This window comes from Monodelphis domestica, chromosome 1 (genome assembly GCF_027887165.1).
Source record: "Monodelphis domestica isolate mMonDom1 chromosome 1, mMonDom1.pri, whole genome shotgun sequence".
In the NCBI taxonomy this organism is placed as follows: domain Eukaryota; kingdom Metazoa; phylum Chordata; class Mammalia; order Didelphimorphia; family Didelphidae; genus Monodelphis; species Monodelphis domestica.
Genome location: NC_077227.1, coordinates 508,282,702 through 508,298,685, shown reverse-complemented (window position 1 = coordinate 508,298,685; position 15,984 = coordinate 508,282,702). Strand labels below are relative to the sequence as shown.

At 36.7% G+C, this 15,984-nt stretch overlaps 1 protein-coding gene across 1 annotated transcript in view; it reads left to right on the top strand.

Annotated features, from left to right (window-relative positions):
* SERINC3 (serine incorporator 3) overlaps positions 1-15,628 on the top strand; it is a 28,598-nt gene extending 12,970 nt beyond the window's left edge. The window contains exons 3-10 of the mRNA XM_007475812.3: positions 1,226-1,419; positions 4,689-4,768; positions 5,188-5,325; positions 7,781-7,950; positions 10,909-10,999; positions 11,167-11,353; positions 12,128-12,355; positions 14,678-15,628. Of these exons, the coding sequence (XP_007475874.1) occupies positions 1,226-1,419; positions 4,689-4,768; positions 5,188-5,325; positions 7,781-7,950; positions 10,909-10,999; positions 11,167-11,353; positions 12,128-12,355; positions 14,678-14,816 (1,227 nt within the window). The 3' untranslated portion in view covers positions 14,817-15,628. The remainder of the gene's footprint in view (positions 1-1,225; positions 1,420-4,688; positions 4,769-5,187; positions 5,326-7,780; positions 7,951-10,908; positions 11,000-11,166; positions 11,354-12,127; positions 12,356-14,677) is intronic.
* Positions 15,629-15,984: the final 356 nt, after the last annotated feature.

Below are 15,984 nucleotides of genomic sequence, written 5' to 3'. Positions count from 1 at the left end.
CTATATATTTGGCTCACTTCTCTCCGGGACCTTTCTGGCGGCAGAGAGTTGGCTGGTGGTAGCGTGCTGGGCCTTTCGGCATCTTGGCGTGGCTACAAGCTATTGTCCAGTTGGGTGGTGAGTTTCTGGCTGAGTTTTCCTCCTTTACTTTCCAACTTTATCCTCTTAGAAGCCTCTAATCTTCTTCAGAGACCTAGAGGCAGGGATTTCAAACTTCCCCCTGGCACAGGCCAGGCAGGAGAAATCCTATATACTCTTCCCTCCTTCTCCTTAAATTCCTTCCCTCTATATTAATTAAATTACCATAAATTTCCAGACTGACTTGGGTATTTTATTTGAGATTTCCCTTGGCGACCAATTAAATCTAGATTTTAAGTCACAACCCTAAAATTATCTTTACAGGTATGGGGTGTAAGGATGAGAGAGAACCATACTGAAATGATCTAATTTACCAAAAACAAAGACTTCATATCTGATTTAGAAAGTTAAAGTTATTGAACTATTTAGTAACAGGATTTTAGGTGAGTAACATAATGGTAGTAAAAAAGAGAGAAATTCATATCATTTGTATTCTGAAGTAGAAACAGAGGGGGTACCTCTGTAACCTCCAATCAGAAGACTTTTATCTTTTAGTATGAGAGGCTCAAAGTGCAGATAACAGGACTACTTTATTATCTTAAGGGGCTAATTTGTAAGCTTTCTTTTTAGATTTTGTCATTTTATGCTATAATTGTATCCAGGCATTGTCATTTAACATAGAAACATATTTTGCTTTATATTAAAATCCCTGGAAAGTTATAGGTAAAACAAACTTTTATAAAAAAATAAATATCATTTCATTGTACTAAGAGATGTTCATAACTTTTTTCCACTAAACCCTTACCTTCCATCTTAGAACCAATAGTGTTTTGTTTCTAAGTCAGAAAAGTGGTAAAGACTAGGCAATGGGAATTAAGTAGGTTGCCCAGGGTCACACAGCTAGGAAGTGTCTGAGGCCAGATTTGAACCCAGGACCTCCTGCCTATAGGCCTGCTTTTCAATCCATTGAGCCATCTAACTGCCTCCATGAGATATTATTCATAACTTGAATTCTATAGTGAATCCTTTGTTAAATCATCATCACCCTCACTTCATTTACTTTGTAAATCTAGATTTTCATATAGTGTTTTCTGAAAATGGGGTACACATATCATTGGAATTGGTTTGTTTGTTTTTTTTCCCCCAGATTCCTGGATTCTGTGAAGGGGGATTTAGAATCAAGAATGATAATGGCCAGAGTGATAACATTTGTGATGTACTGGTTGGTTACAACGCTGTCTATCGGATCAACTTTGCCTTGGCTATCTTTTTCTTTCTATTCTTTCTGCTGATGTTAAAAGTGAAAAGTAGTAAAGATCCAAGAGCTGCAGTGCACAATGGGTATGTGTTATCCTTACTGATTTATCAGACATTCTTTCTCTTCCTGCTTACACATTTCTCTACCAACCCTGTTTCTGTTAAAACTTTATAATGTTATCATGGAACACATGTAGATATATAACCTAGATAATTTTGGCATGATATATTTAAAGTCATTTGATCATCATTTTCAAAGTCAGAGAATGGTTCACCTGAGGGAATTCCCCAGGTCAGGCCCCTCTTTTTTGAATTTCACATTATAAATAGATTTGCTCCTGAAGTAAACAGTTTTGAATACTTAGGGTTATCAGTATGAAATTAATACAGAAATATCATAATCAAAGTGTGTGTGCATATATATATATATATATATATATATATATATATATATATATATATAAGAGAGAGAGAGAGAGAGAGAGAGAGAGAGAGAGAGAGAGAGAGAGTCAGTCAGTAGCTCAGAGTTTTGTCAAACTATCCTCTCACTAAACTAAATATGCCTCTGAGCCATGAGAGTTTGGTTTTATTTTTTCCATTTGAGTGTTGCCCATGTAATCTATAGAAACCCTGTCATGCAATTCTGTTTTAGCTTACTCTCAAACCCAGGAATGGGTTATTATATACCTGTATTCCACAAAATCTGTACTCAATGTTGATTCCACTTAACTTCTGGTTGCCTAGGTTTGCAAATTCCCAACCAACTTTGGTACACACATAGTTTCTGCCCACATTTTCCCTCATGAGGCATTATCTATTCCCTCTTCACCCATTCTAAGGTGACATGTGACCCAAAGTACATCTTTATGTAAGTAAGCCCAATATTTTAAATTCAAAGAAGAATTTGTAAAAGTTCCTAGTACCCTTAAACATCTCTTTTATAATAAGCCTGTTTTTTTTGTTGAGGCATTTCAGTTGTGTCTGATTCTTCATAACCCTATTGGAGATTTTCTTCACACAGATACTAGAGTTGTTTGCCATTTCCTTCTCTAACTTATTTACATATAAGGAAACTGAGACAAACAGAGTTAAATGACTTGCCCAGGGTCACAGAGCTAGTAAACGTCTGAAGTCAAATTTTAACTCGGGTCCTTCTTATTCTAAGCCCAGTGCTGAGCCACCTAACTGTCCAATATGGGGCTCTTTACCTATTCCTATTCCAGTCGCATTTTCTACTATGAAAGTTTATGAAACAAGCCTTAAACTTTAATTAAATTTCATTATATATGTGCTTTTAGAAAGTGGAGCAATAGGGAAACTATTAAATAGTAACTAAAATTATTGTGAGAGGTGTAACAAAAAAGACTGAAGCTATTTGTTTAGAAGTTGCATCTAATAAGGTTTAGTGCTTCTCCTGAAGTAGGAGGCAAGACATGTAAGTATCAAGAGTTCTTGAATTTATGCTCTGAGTTTACTTCCATAAGAGAACAAACTTTCCTGATTTGTAATATTCTCCATGCAGGAATCATAAATATATATATATACATATATATATATATCTGCCTACATTGATTTTGAGAATATGAAATCTGCTTGATCATCTTATCTTCTTCTCATAGTTATTGGCTACTCATCTTGCAGCAATATGTAAATAGTGAATTCTAACAAATCTTTTAAGTCTTTTTAAACATATTGTTCTCTGAGGTACTACTTCACAACTATCAGATTAGCCAATATGACAATAAAGACGAGTAATAAATATTGGAAGGGATGTGACAGAATTAAGACACCAGTGCATTGCTAGTGGAGTTGTGAACTGACCCAGCCATTCTGGAGGACAATTTGGAGCAATGCCCAAAGGACTATAAAGCAATGAATACCCTTTGATCCAGTAATACAACACTACTAGGTCTGTATCCCAAAAAGATCCAAAAAGGGGGGAAAGAGCCTACTTGTACAAAAATATTTATAGCTGCTCCTTTTGTGGTGGCAAAGAATTGGAAATTGAAGGGGTGTTCATCAGTTGGGGAATGGCTAAAGAAAATGTAGTATATATGATAGTGATGGAATACTACTGTGCTATAAAAAATGATGAACTGGACAATTTCAGAAAAAGCTGGAAAGACTACATGAACTGATGCAGCGTGAAATAAGCAGAATCAGGAGAACACTATACATAGTAACAGCAATATTATGAAATGATAAGCTGTGAAAGATTTAGCTGCTATCAGCTACACAATGATCCAGGACAATTCTAAGAGACTTCTGACAGAGAATGTTATTCACCTCCAGAGAAAGAACTGTTGGAGTAGGAATGCAAATCACAACATGCAATTTTTCACTTTAGTTTATTTGGGGTTTTGTTTTGGAGTTTTGGTTTTATATGATTATTCTCTTATTACAAAAGATCAGTATGAAAATATGTTTTACATAATAATAATGAATAACTCAAATTTAATTGCGTGCCATCTCCAGGAGGGGAGAGGGAAGGGAAAGGATAGAGACAATTTTGATCTTTGAACTTTGGAAAGCTTATGGAGAAATTTATTACATGTAATTGGTAAAATCAAATATCTTTATGATAAAAATAAACTTGCCCTCCCTCCCCTTGCCAAATAAACATATGTTGTTTCTTCAATACTAGTATTCTTAGGATCACAGAATTTTCTAGCTGAAATGGACTTTAGCAGTAATCTTTAATCCTTTTATTTTTATAATTAAGGAAACTGAAGCCCAGCAATGAAAAATAGGAATAGTTGGCATCAGATTCAGGGCTAAAACCCATGCTTGCCCGACTTTTAGCCCTAAAAGAGTATTAGTCTGAGAGTTAGGTTATAATTTAGTTAATTAATCTGTAAGATTCCTTCTAGCTTATAAAAGGCAGGGTTTTTTTTAGAAGTTAACTCAATAGATCATTAGTACCCCCCAGATTTTTTGTTTGGTTTATGAGCTAGCCATTAGTTATCACCAGAAGTTTGCCATTAGACTCTGACTAACTTTTTTTACATAGCAATTTAGGAACACATACTGGTAAGGTGCTGAAGGTTCTGATTTATGCTAATATAAAGTGTACCCACACTGATAGAGTACAGATTCTTGAAGTCTTGAAGAATTACAGTTAGATACAAAATTGGTAAAAATTTAAAACTTCATTCATAAAACGATGTAAAATAATGTTATCTGTGGTCATAGTTCTCATTAGATTGAAAATGAAGAAACAAGTGTGAAAAATCCAGTTGAAATCATTCTTTTCATTAAAGCTTCATTCAACTAGGCAATACATATGTCTTTAGGAATCTGTTTTTGAATGAGGACAGAAACATTTCAGAGATAACATTTTTATATCTTAATAGGTTCTGGTTCTTCAAAATTGTTGCTATTGTTAGTCTCATGGTTGGATCTTTCTACATTCCTGGGGGCCCATTTACTACAGGTATGACCTCCAAATTATAAAATACCATAATAATCAGTTTGTAACATTTATGTGTAATATTCTGAAGGCAGGCCGGGCATTAATGGATATGTGTAGCAAATTGTCTGGAAATAGGCTATTTTTCAATGTCTTCTTGCCATGTTTATTGGAAGTTCTTTATAATATAGGTAAGTTAATATAGTTCCCCACAAGGATTCCAATAACTTTTCTTTTGGTTTTTGTTATAATTTGATATCTTTAACATACACTGAATAATATAATGTGTGTGGATTTCTAGTATAGGTTAAACAAGGGCTAAAACAGCCAAAGAATTTCCTGATTCTCTTTACCATCTGCTCAGCTGATTTGAAATCAATGTGATATTGACTTGTCTTAAACTATAATATGTTCTAAGTGACTATCTTCCTTTTGGTCTGTAGTCTGGTATTTTATTGGAATGGTCGGGGCCTTCTGCTTCATCCTCATACAGTTGATACTGTTAGTAGACTCTGCTCACTCTTTGAATGAGAAATGGGTTGGTCTTATGGAAGAAAAAAACCATAGACTCTGGCATGCAGGTAAGTGTCTAAACTGATATTATTAGAGCTAGATTGTATGTCATACAAGATGTAAAGTTTCATTAGTTTTAAATGTACAAAAGCTACATGATGAAAAGTTTTTTTTTTAATCATCACTTCCTAGTTCAAACACATTTCAACTGAATAGTCATAGAATCTTAAAGTTGAATGGGACTTCAGAACATAGAAAGTTAGATTTAGAAAAGACCATTTTTCCTAACTCTCATTTTACAGATTAGTGGGATTATTGATAAAAGAATGAGAAAGAAGAATTTAAATAACACAAGGCAACAGATCATCCAGAATTATGTATTTATGGTGTGACATAATATATATGCTTAAATTAGGATGAATAGATAGTCTATGTTACATAAAAGATAATCATGTGCTTTCACTTCCTATCTAATAGGTACCCTACATTTATCCCACATTTGGAACACTGGCCTACTTACCTCATCCTGAGTCAGACTTTAAACAATGAAAACATTGCCAAAAATTGCATCCTGTTTTGGAAGCCGTATTTCAGACTTCTGATTTTGGATCAGGGTGCTATACTCCATGCCTTCTATCCCCTAGGGATACAGAGGAATAGGCATGACATCAAAAGAGGCCTAGTTGGGGAAAAGCTTGAGACACTTTGACTTCATTGCAATTGCATTTACCTAACTTGCTTTTTTAGAGAGCTTGGGAACATTTTTGGTTACTCTTTAGGAGGTAACTTAATTGCCTCATCAGATAATAAATTCCCCATTACTGAGGAATTATCAAGATTATTGAAACCTATCAAGTTTCTTATCAAAAATATCCTTTGAGCAGGGCACTGACTTTAATTTGACCTCTGGGGCCCTTTCTAGATCTCTGATCTTCCAACTGAACAATGGCTCATAGGTTAGAGTTGTTGATGTGGTGCTTGTGACCATTTATCCCATGTTGAAATCACTTTTTCATGTGATATATTGAAAGATCATTGGCTTTGGAGTCAGGACATCTGGGTTCAAATCCCAGATGTCACTACCTATGTAATCTTGAGCAAGGCTCTTTGGCTCTCGAGGCCTCCATTTTTGTTCTGTAAAATGAAAGAGTAATAGTAAATGACCTAAGTTAACTTCCAGCTATTGATGCTGTCACATGTTTGGAAACATATTAATGTAGGATTGGATCTAGAGTCAGCTGGGAGTGCAAGTCCCTTTCCTGCCTGCCTCAAGATTTTTACTATTTCCACTCAGCATGATCCCTTGCAACCAATATTCTAGAAACTGAACTACTTAGAGGACGAAAGGATCCTGCCTGGATTCTCACTGAAAACTTGCATCTTCTAATAGTAATTAAGCTCTGATTGTATACAGAGTTCTAAAGATACAAAGAGAGATAACACATGGACCCTGCTTGAGGAGATAATAATAACATAAGAGGGGGAACATTATAATATGCCCAAAGAATATCAGAGAGAGTGTAATAAGTAGTTAAGAGAGATCCAGGCAAAGTACTGTTAGGAAAGAAATCACTTTCAGCTGGAGGCAATGGGGTCATGGAAGGTTTTATGAAAGGTAGCACATGAGCAAAACCTTTTTTTTTTTTAAATTCTTACTTTTTGTCTTAGAAATCTATGCTATATGTTGGTTCCAAGGCACTAGAATGGTAGGGGTTAGGCAATCGGGGTTAAGTGACTTGTCCAGAGTTACACAGCTAGGAAGTAACTGAGGCCAGATTTGTAAGCTAAGCCTTTTAAATAAAGGAATGAAGAAAAGATAAAGGACCTAGATACAAAAATATTTATAGCATCTCTTTTTGTAATTGTCAAGAATTGGAATTGAAGGGATGCTCCTCAGTTGTGGAATGACTGAATAAATTATAGCATATGATTGTGATGGAATACTGTTGTGCTATAAGAAATGACAAATGGAGTGACTTTAGAAAAATAGCAAGACCTATATGAATGGATGTGAAGTGAAGTAGAAATTGAGAGATTTTTGTGCACAGTAATAGAAAAATTGTAACAATGACCAACTGTGAAAGCCTTGTATAAAAGTGTTTTAAAATAATTTTAAAACAATTTTTCCCAAAAAAAGATGAATTTTAATAGATAATGGAGTCTGGGAAACACTGTCAGATGAAATTCCAACTCAGGCCTTAAGGGGAAATTGCAATGCCTTAAACCATTTGTTTATCCCAAGTAGAGATATGTATATAGGTAATAAATATTTCTGACTGTATTGCTAAACTTCTGCATTTCCACCTCAGGAAATCAGAATGACATGATGTAATATATGGTTTTAAGTGCTTGGCAAATTTGAGTGAAGTAACATGTTTTTATAACCTTGGGAACTTTCTACATTATGATCATTGATTATACTAAAAATTAAGTATATCTCAATGTATACAGAGGGGGAAGAAAAAGACTCCTTCCTAAATCCTACTAAATTGTGGAAGCTAACATTGGTTTCCTGTTTTGTAGTTTTACTGTCATGTACGAGCTTCTTTTATCTCTTGTCCATTGTCGGCGTGGTGCTCTTATATGTATTTTACACCAGAACTGATGGTTGCACTGAAAACAAGTTATTCATCAGCCTTAATGTGATTTTTTGCTTTGGGGTGTCCATTCTTTCAATCCTTCCCAAAATTCAGGTATTGACATTTTTTTTTCTGTTTTACTTTTCCCCTGCTTAAGTCCTTTTTGTTAAGAATTTTTATAAAAGTTTCAGAAATCCTGGATTCTGATCTCTATTGCGTTGGACCACTGACTCTTTGTTACATCTTGGATAAATCATTTTTCTTGAATAATGCCCCTATGAATTAAAGATTGTACTTAGATATTTTAAGATTAAAATTAAGATATTTAAGACATAGTAGATATTTAAGGTCTCTTTCATCTCTAAACGTTCAAGATTCTCAGAGGAAAAGGAATAGGAATCATTTGTATTTTGTGTAGATATAATTTGTCCCTATGGTTTTAAAAGGATTGCTTTGGAAGCAAGTTCCCAATCCCTGGATGATTCAGGCAGAGACTAAATAACTATGTGTCACAAATGTTGTAGAAGGCATTCTTGTATTAGGCATTGCATTCGATCAGGTATTCTTAATCTTAGGGTCCATGACTTTGTTTAAAAATTTTTTTTGATAGCTATATTTTACTATACCTAGTTTCCTTTATAATCCTATACATGACATTATGGAGAAAACTATCGAATCTGCTGATAATTACTGCTGCCAGTCAGAATCATTAACATGTATCTAGGAGTCAAAACCAAGGTTTTCATTATATGATTAAGCACAGACCTGGAATCCTTGATAAATTCTGGGTCCCATTCAGAATGCTGAATATATGGTTTTCAGTTACATTAGAGAGAAAGAAATAATTTTTAGTCTTACACCCATGTCAGAGGGGAGGCAGGTTCTTACACATAACTGGAGGAAAAGGAGAAATACTACGAAAAATAGTTTGTCCTATAGAAAAAAACTAAAGAAATTTCTATTTTGGAGCTAGGTTTGTGAGATTTAACACTTCAAAGCTATATTTGGAGAGTTTACAGTGGGCTAAGTGAGAGGAGAAAGATTTATATGCCAAAAGATAATTAAGAACCAAAATTTGGTTGAGAATATATCAATAAACAAAGAGAGATTTGTTGGGAAGTCAAGAAACCATGAATCAAGTGCCATAAATTCCTTTTACTCTAGCCTGGTTCTTTATTTTAAATAAGAAATGTCTGAATATCTTTAGCTAATTTTCAACACATCATGAGAAAGGTCCCAGCCAGCTATAGAACCTTCCCAGCATAAGTGGCAGCACTGGATCTCAACTAGTAAGTGTTTATTAATAAGAGGACTCAAACTCTTATGACAGTTTTATGCATTTAAAAACATTTTGAGGAGTTTGTAGGTTCCACTAAAGCAATGATAGCTAACCTATGGTACAGCCAAAGATGGCACACATAATGCTCTCTGTGGGCACATGGCCGCCCTTCTCCCACTCCCCAGAATTTATTACTAGAAAGGCAGAGGGTCTTGGGTGGAGCTGCTCCCCTCTTCCTCTCCACCGGGCCTGGTGAATTTTTTTCCCATCCTCCACCCCTCTGCCCAGCAGCGCAATGGTAGTGCACAGAGCATAAGGTGGGCAGCTCACAAGCAGAGCTGGAGGGGAGCAGAGTGCTTGAGTCACTTCCCTCCCCTCCCTTCCTCTCACTGGGAACATTCCTCACCTCACTCACCCCTCTGCCCAGAAGCCCAATGGGAGCACTTCCTCCCTCTCTTGTGTAGAGTAAGGGGAGGGGCAGGGAGTATCTGGCACTCAGTGCGGGGGAGAAGGTCTCTGGGGACAGGGGTTGTGGCAGGCATAGCACTAGTTCAGGGGTAAGGGAGGGGCCTGGCACTCCATCTCTAAAAGTTTCACCATTACTACACTAGAGTGCCAGAGGGGCCCATAACACTCCAAAAAGGTAAAGACCCCTCCCCTCCTCCATAGCAACTGAAGCAACATAGGGCAATAGGTACTGGATATGGAGTGAGAGGACCTGAATCCCACCTCTGCCACTCACTTAACCTCTCTGAGTCTTGGTTTATTTATCTGTAAAATTATGGATTTGGACCTAACTTCTCAGGTTTCTTCCTTAAGGTTCTATAAATTCTATGGTTAGTTCCTTACGGATTATTAAAATCCCAAATGTTTAAAATTATTATAGCTTTCCAAAAGAAAACTGCTGTTTTTCTTACCTGATACAGATAGTTTGGTCTTCTTTTAGATAACAATTATTTTTTAAATTTGGTTTTTATATGTCACTTTAATGGGTTTATTTGAACCATAAAAGCTGGAAATAACCTATGCCAACTTGTCTTATATTACTGAAGAGGAAAATGAAACTGAATGTGGTGAAATAGGATGACTGAGATTGGACAGCAAGTCAGGAGCAGAGCCCAGACCTGAACCTATGTCATCCAATTCTCATTCAAACATTATAGCACTTCTTAGAAAACCAAGGGGTTTTTAATATTATGCTAAAGGCTCATCATAGTAACATGATCAGGGTCCTGCCATAAGATGGTATTAGAAATGAAAGCCCTACTACAATGAGGCATACTTCTAATAACTGAATCCCTATGGCAGAGCCTAAGACAGGTTTAAGATGCCCTAACTACCATGGTGTAATTATATAGTTCTAGCTCTTTTTCCTTGACTATTGGTTTGTATTAGCATTCTTTAAGTTCAAAAATTGTCAGCTTTAAAACTCTTAAGCAAAATACAAAACCCCGTAATTGATAAAATTTGAGTAAAGAGACTAATAAGGTTTGTAAAAGTCAAGAACTGCCTTAAAATGTGTTGAGATTTTTGTTGGAGAGATAGCCTGTTGTAATGGGAAAAGCATTGGACTAATAAAGTCAATAGATGTTAGGTTCAAATCCCAGCTTCTCTATTAACCTCACAGAGGGGCAAGTTTCTAATCTGATCCTCGGTTTTATCACCTATGAACTATATATAATCATCCATATCCCATCTATCTCACAAGATCACTTCAAAGACCAAATATTTGTAAAATGCTACATAATTGTCAGCAATTTATTATATATATATTTCCCTCTTTTTGTTAACAGGAGCATCAACCTCGCTCTGGCCTTCTCCAGTCCTCAATTATCACAGCCTATACCATTTACCTCACATGGTCAGCCATATCCAATGAACCTGGTAAGGGCCAGTTAATAATATCTATGCTTGTTGAAATGAACATTTGGAGTGTTATCATACTGGTTTTGAATAAAATAGAAGACATGCAAAACAAACTGATCCTTGCTGATACTTGAAAGTTATATTACCAATTCTACATTTGTATACATGTTATCTTCTCATTTCAGATCGCACCTGTAATCGAAGCTTATTTAGCATTATTACACAGATAACCACACCAACTGTGACTCCTGGTAACACAACTGCTTCAACAACTACCCTTGCTCCATCACTGACACAGAGTGGTGGATGGTGGCTAGATGGAGAGAATGTTGTGGGACTTATAATCTTTGTCATCTGCCTCCTGTATTCCAGGTGAGTTTATGATGTCAGTACACACTTACAAAACTTGAGGAGAAGTTGCAGCAAAAACCCCCATTATGTAAGGGAGAAACCTTGAGGTCCCAAGTACTGAAATGACTCGGATCAGGTGCTAATAATGGCAAAGGCCTTAGGAGAACCCAGATCTCTGACTTTTAGCCATGATACCACAGCTCTCTAAGTTAAGACAGCCTCACACTCGGAATGAGATTGGGATATCATCTGCAATGAAAGGACCTTAGTTTTTTCTAAAACAAGGCTCACTAAGTTTAGTAGCAACAGAGCCATTTTAGGCATCTTCAAAATAACTTGCTGAAAACTCTCAACAGTCTTTTTGAAAGAGAAGTACAAAATTGTTATCTGGGTTCCTTACTTGTATTACTGACCCAACCTCATATGCCTATAAATATTAAGTAAGTTTTGCCAGCAAAGAATCCTCTTGAAAAGTTTCCAGTCTGATTAGAACAGGAGGGATGAACTCCTTACCTCCTCTGGACCAGTCAGGGTCCAGTGATTCAGAGGTTTGGAGACCTACATTGCATCTCCCTTGCCTCTCTCCAATATTGTGTGGATAACAGTAGTTGAAATTGTTTGAAGCATTCTTCCCAATTTAAATAGTCTTGTAGCAGTCAGCATCTTAAAAACTGTAAAAAGGCAGTGAATCCTAGAATAGGTAGGAGAGTTGAGAAATTCCATACCAGCAGGTAATGGTAACAATCAAGTGGCATGACTCTCTTCTGACTTTTCTTTCTGGGGATCCATTTGCAGCTTCCGTTCCTCCAGTAACAGTCAGGTAAACAAACTGACACTCTCTGGGAGTGACTGTGTGATTCTGGATGATGCTTCCTCAAACAGCCCTAGAGATGGAGAGGATGGACAGCCACGGCGAGCTGTGGACAATGAGAAAGATGGAGTTCAGTACAGTTATTCTTTCTTCCATTTGATGATGTTCATGGCCTCTCTGTACATCATGATGACTCTGACCAACTGGCATAGGTATCAAGCAAAAAAATCAAATTTTAGACCTTATCATTATTAACATTAATATGGTGGTTGATAGTTTATAAACTGCTTTTGTATGATCTCATATGATCTTCATATCCATATGAAGATATAGGTAGCATGCTTCATTATTTTTTTGGTACCAACCTTTGATTTATTAGTATAGGAAAATTCTTCTACTGAAGGAGAGTGGCACCTAGTCTGGGGCCCTGAGATGAGTAGACTAGGTCACACAGCTATGGCACAGGCAGAACTGGAACTTAGATAGTCTGGACTCCAAGACCAGTTCTTTATCTACTAAGCAATGTTACCTCTTCATTCCCACTTTATAGATTAACAAATTAAGACAAAAATTCAGTGACTTGCCCAAGGTCATACAACTAGTAATGGCTTGAATCTAAACTAGAACCAAATGCTGCCTTTTATTTTGGCCCTCTTAGAATATCTTTGAGACTGATGACAAAAACACCTGCCTTTGCTGACTGCTGCTAGAGCCTCTGAAGATTTACTGTTACTGGGCCTTATATAATGAGATGAAGTCAAACATCAAATCTTGGGAATTGGAAGCATCAAATTAATACTTATAAATTTTGTCTAAAGTCATATGAGGAGGGAAAAATCAGGACAGACACCAATGCTAGAATGCTAGTTCACCAGAATAACTTTACTTATATGTAAATACAGTCTCAAAGATTTATTCATCTTTTCCATGGCTACATGCATACCATCTCATGCTATCATTGGGACACCTGATCCCTGATGAAGAGAAAGTTGTGAGTTGCACATACTAAGTGAGTGCAGTCAATAAGCTAACTTATTACTGCCTCAGCTTCAGCCCTAGAGAAATGTGGAGAATGGGCAGCCCACATGGGTATGGGTCCACTTGTGGAGGATCCTTTCTCAATAAAGTGCCCACTCTGTGTCCCAACATTTTGACTGATCATAATTTAAGCAAGCATGATCTTGCATCACATTTTCTTAAACAAGTCTCAATAATGCCCTACATATTTCCTGTAGATGGGGATATATAACTATCAGTCTCCTCCTCATTTATACCTATCTAGCTACATTCCTGTCTTATACATATCTGTTCATGTTATCTATAAGCAGTATAGTCTTCATTATTCACAGAAAGGACCTTGGAGGTCATCTAGTTGAGCCTACTGTCAAATTTATGGGTTCCTTATTACTATAATGTGGATTTAATTCATAAACTTTCTACTATCTACAAAGCACCATGCTCCTGAGGAAACAGCTATACTATCAAAGACCTGTCCCCTCTTAAGCAGCAAACAATCTAATAGGCAGATATAACACAGGCACATGTGTAATCCAAAGGGCTGTCATTTCATTAATATAGGGAACTCTCAAGTGAGGAACCTCTTTCCACTAATATAAATTATCACCTTCTCTGTACAACTTTATAGCCTTAAGAGAGTTGCCTTGAGCACCAGGTTGTTAAGTGGCTTGCCCCAGTTGCAAGTTAATATGTCTCTAAGGTCAGATCTTTTTTTTAAACCCTTACCTTCTGTCTTAGAATCGATAATAAGTTATCAATTCCAAGGTGGGAAGAGGAGTAAGATTTAGGCAATCAGGGTTAAGGGTCACAGAGCTAGGAAGTGTCTGAGGCTAAATTTGAGTCCAAGAACTTCCATCTCTGGACCAGATATTTTACCCACTGAGTCACCTAGCTGCCCCAGACATGCAAACTAAGGGCTGTGCATGGTCTATTTAAAGAACGATCATTATTTTCCATAATAGAATTATTAGAGGATTCTTAGAGCATGTGGCATTTGAGCTGGGTCTTAGAGAAGAATTAGAGGATGTGAAGGTAGTTGGGACTATTCTAGGCAAAGGCAGGAAGAAAGCAAGGGACATTTTGGTAGTTGGTTCCTAGTCCAATTTAACTGGTCCCTATAAAGTCTATGGGTAGTGGGGATATGACAACCAGAAGAACCCCCAGGGAACACAGTGGTGAGTGAAGAAACAATCAAACTGGTTGTGAAGTGGCATCCCTGTGGAAAGCACTTTCCTCTCCCCCAAAAGATTGTCTGCTTCTACATAAAATAGGAATAGAGAGAACAACTCACCTCAAAGCCCAAGGGCACAAAGAGCAACTTTTCTTGGCCATATTGGTATTGTGAGAGAACAGCATTTATTTGGAAGCTGCTTTCAATCAGGATCTCATGTTAAAATAATTCCTAATCAGGAGATGATATCTACCTCCTCAGTGTGCCAGGGATTCAGTCAGCAAAATTAGTCAAATCTTGGGAAATAAGTCGACTGTTTTATCTTACATTCCTCTTCTCTTTCCAGCCCTGATGTAGAGTTCCAGACAGTGACCAGCAAGTGGAGCCCCGTGTGGGTAAAGATATCTTCCAGTTGGGTTTGCCTCTTCCTATATACATGGACCCTCGTGGCACCTATTGTACTTACCAACAGAGACTTCAGCTGAGCCCCCAGGGTCCACAGGAGCCCTCACAGTCTTTGTGCCAAGAGCCAACATCTTTGTATTTCGCTTCAACTAAAATATTAAGTGAACGCTTTCCAAAAGTTTGGCTCTATCCAGATATACCCAAGGTTACTAGATGAATAATGCTTTGAAGCAGGATCTAAACTTTTCCTTTTTATTCTATTATGTTTATTTGTAACATGTAAAGTATAAGATGAATATTATTGCTTTTTGTAAAAAAAGAACTACAGCTGTGCTGTGATGAGAATTCTGAAAAAACATCTGTAGATCCCTGCAGTTTAGATTTTAAATGGTTAATAGAAAAACAGAGGGGGTTGGAAACCCTCCTTAATATATTCAGATTGAAATATCTCTAGAAAACAAAGAAGAATGTACTGCTTCACAAACGCTTTGGTCTGTGGAAGCCCAGTTTTCTCTTACATTCCATCGTGCAGGTTCAAGGAGTGTGCATGCTCTTTCCTAAGAGAAACCTTGCACACCCTTCCCCAGGCTGGGGATCTCTGAACAGCACATCTCTTGCCTCTGTAATTTAGTTTTTTCACTGATTCATACATTTTTTACACTATAGCAATCTGATGCCACTTGATCTTTGTCTATGACTTTACCAAATATAATGATTTCAATGATGTTTTTCAAAGTTTAATAAGTGGAAGATTAGCCTGGAAAACTCTGCTCCTTCTATTTTTCACATGAGAAGAAAAATATGTAAAACTAAAATGCATGTGAACTTTTATGTCAGCACTTCAGCCATTTGCATTATAACATTTGATTAAAATATCAAGATTTTAAAGAAATTTTGCAGGCTTTTCCTTAAATAGTTCAACATAATCTTATCAATTCAGGGTTGATATAGTCTGGAGTCATATTGATGATTGTACAATAAACATTAGTGGGAAAGGAGTTGGGTTACTTGCAGCAAGAGAGAGATAGCAGACACGTCTCTTGAGCTGTACACTGATGCCCGTGGAGTACAAACCAAAAGGAAGGGAGTCTCCTCTTGTGAAAGATTTGTGGGAAAATAGATGCCAGACCAGAAGATGGGAAAGATTTATCTACATTTGGGAAAAACCTAATTATGCCAATGAAATAAATGTGTATGAACTTGTTTGCCATGTATGTAGCATTGTATTGGTTGCTAAGGAAAATATGA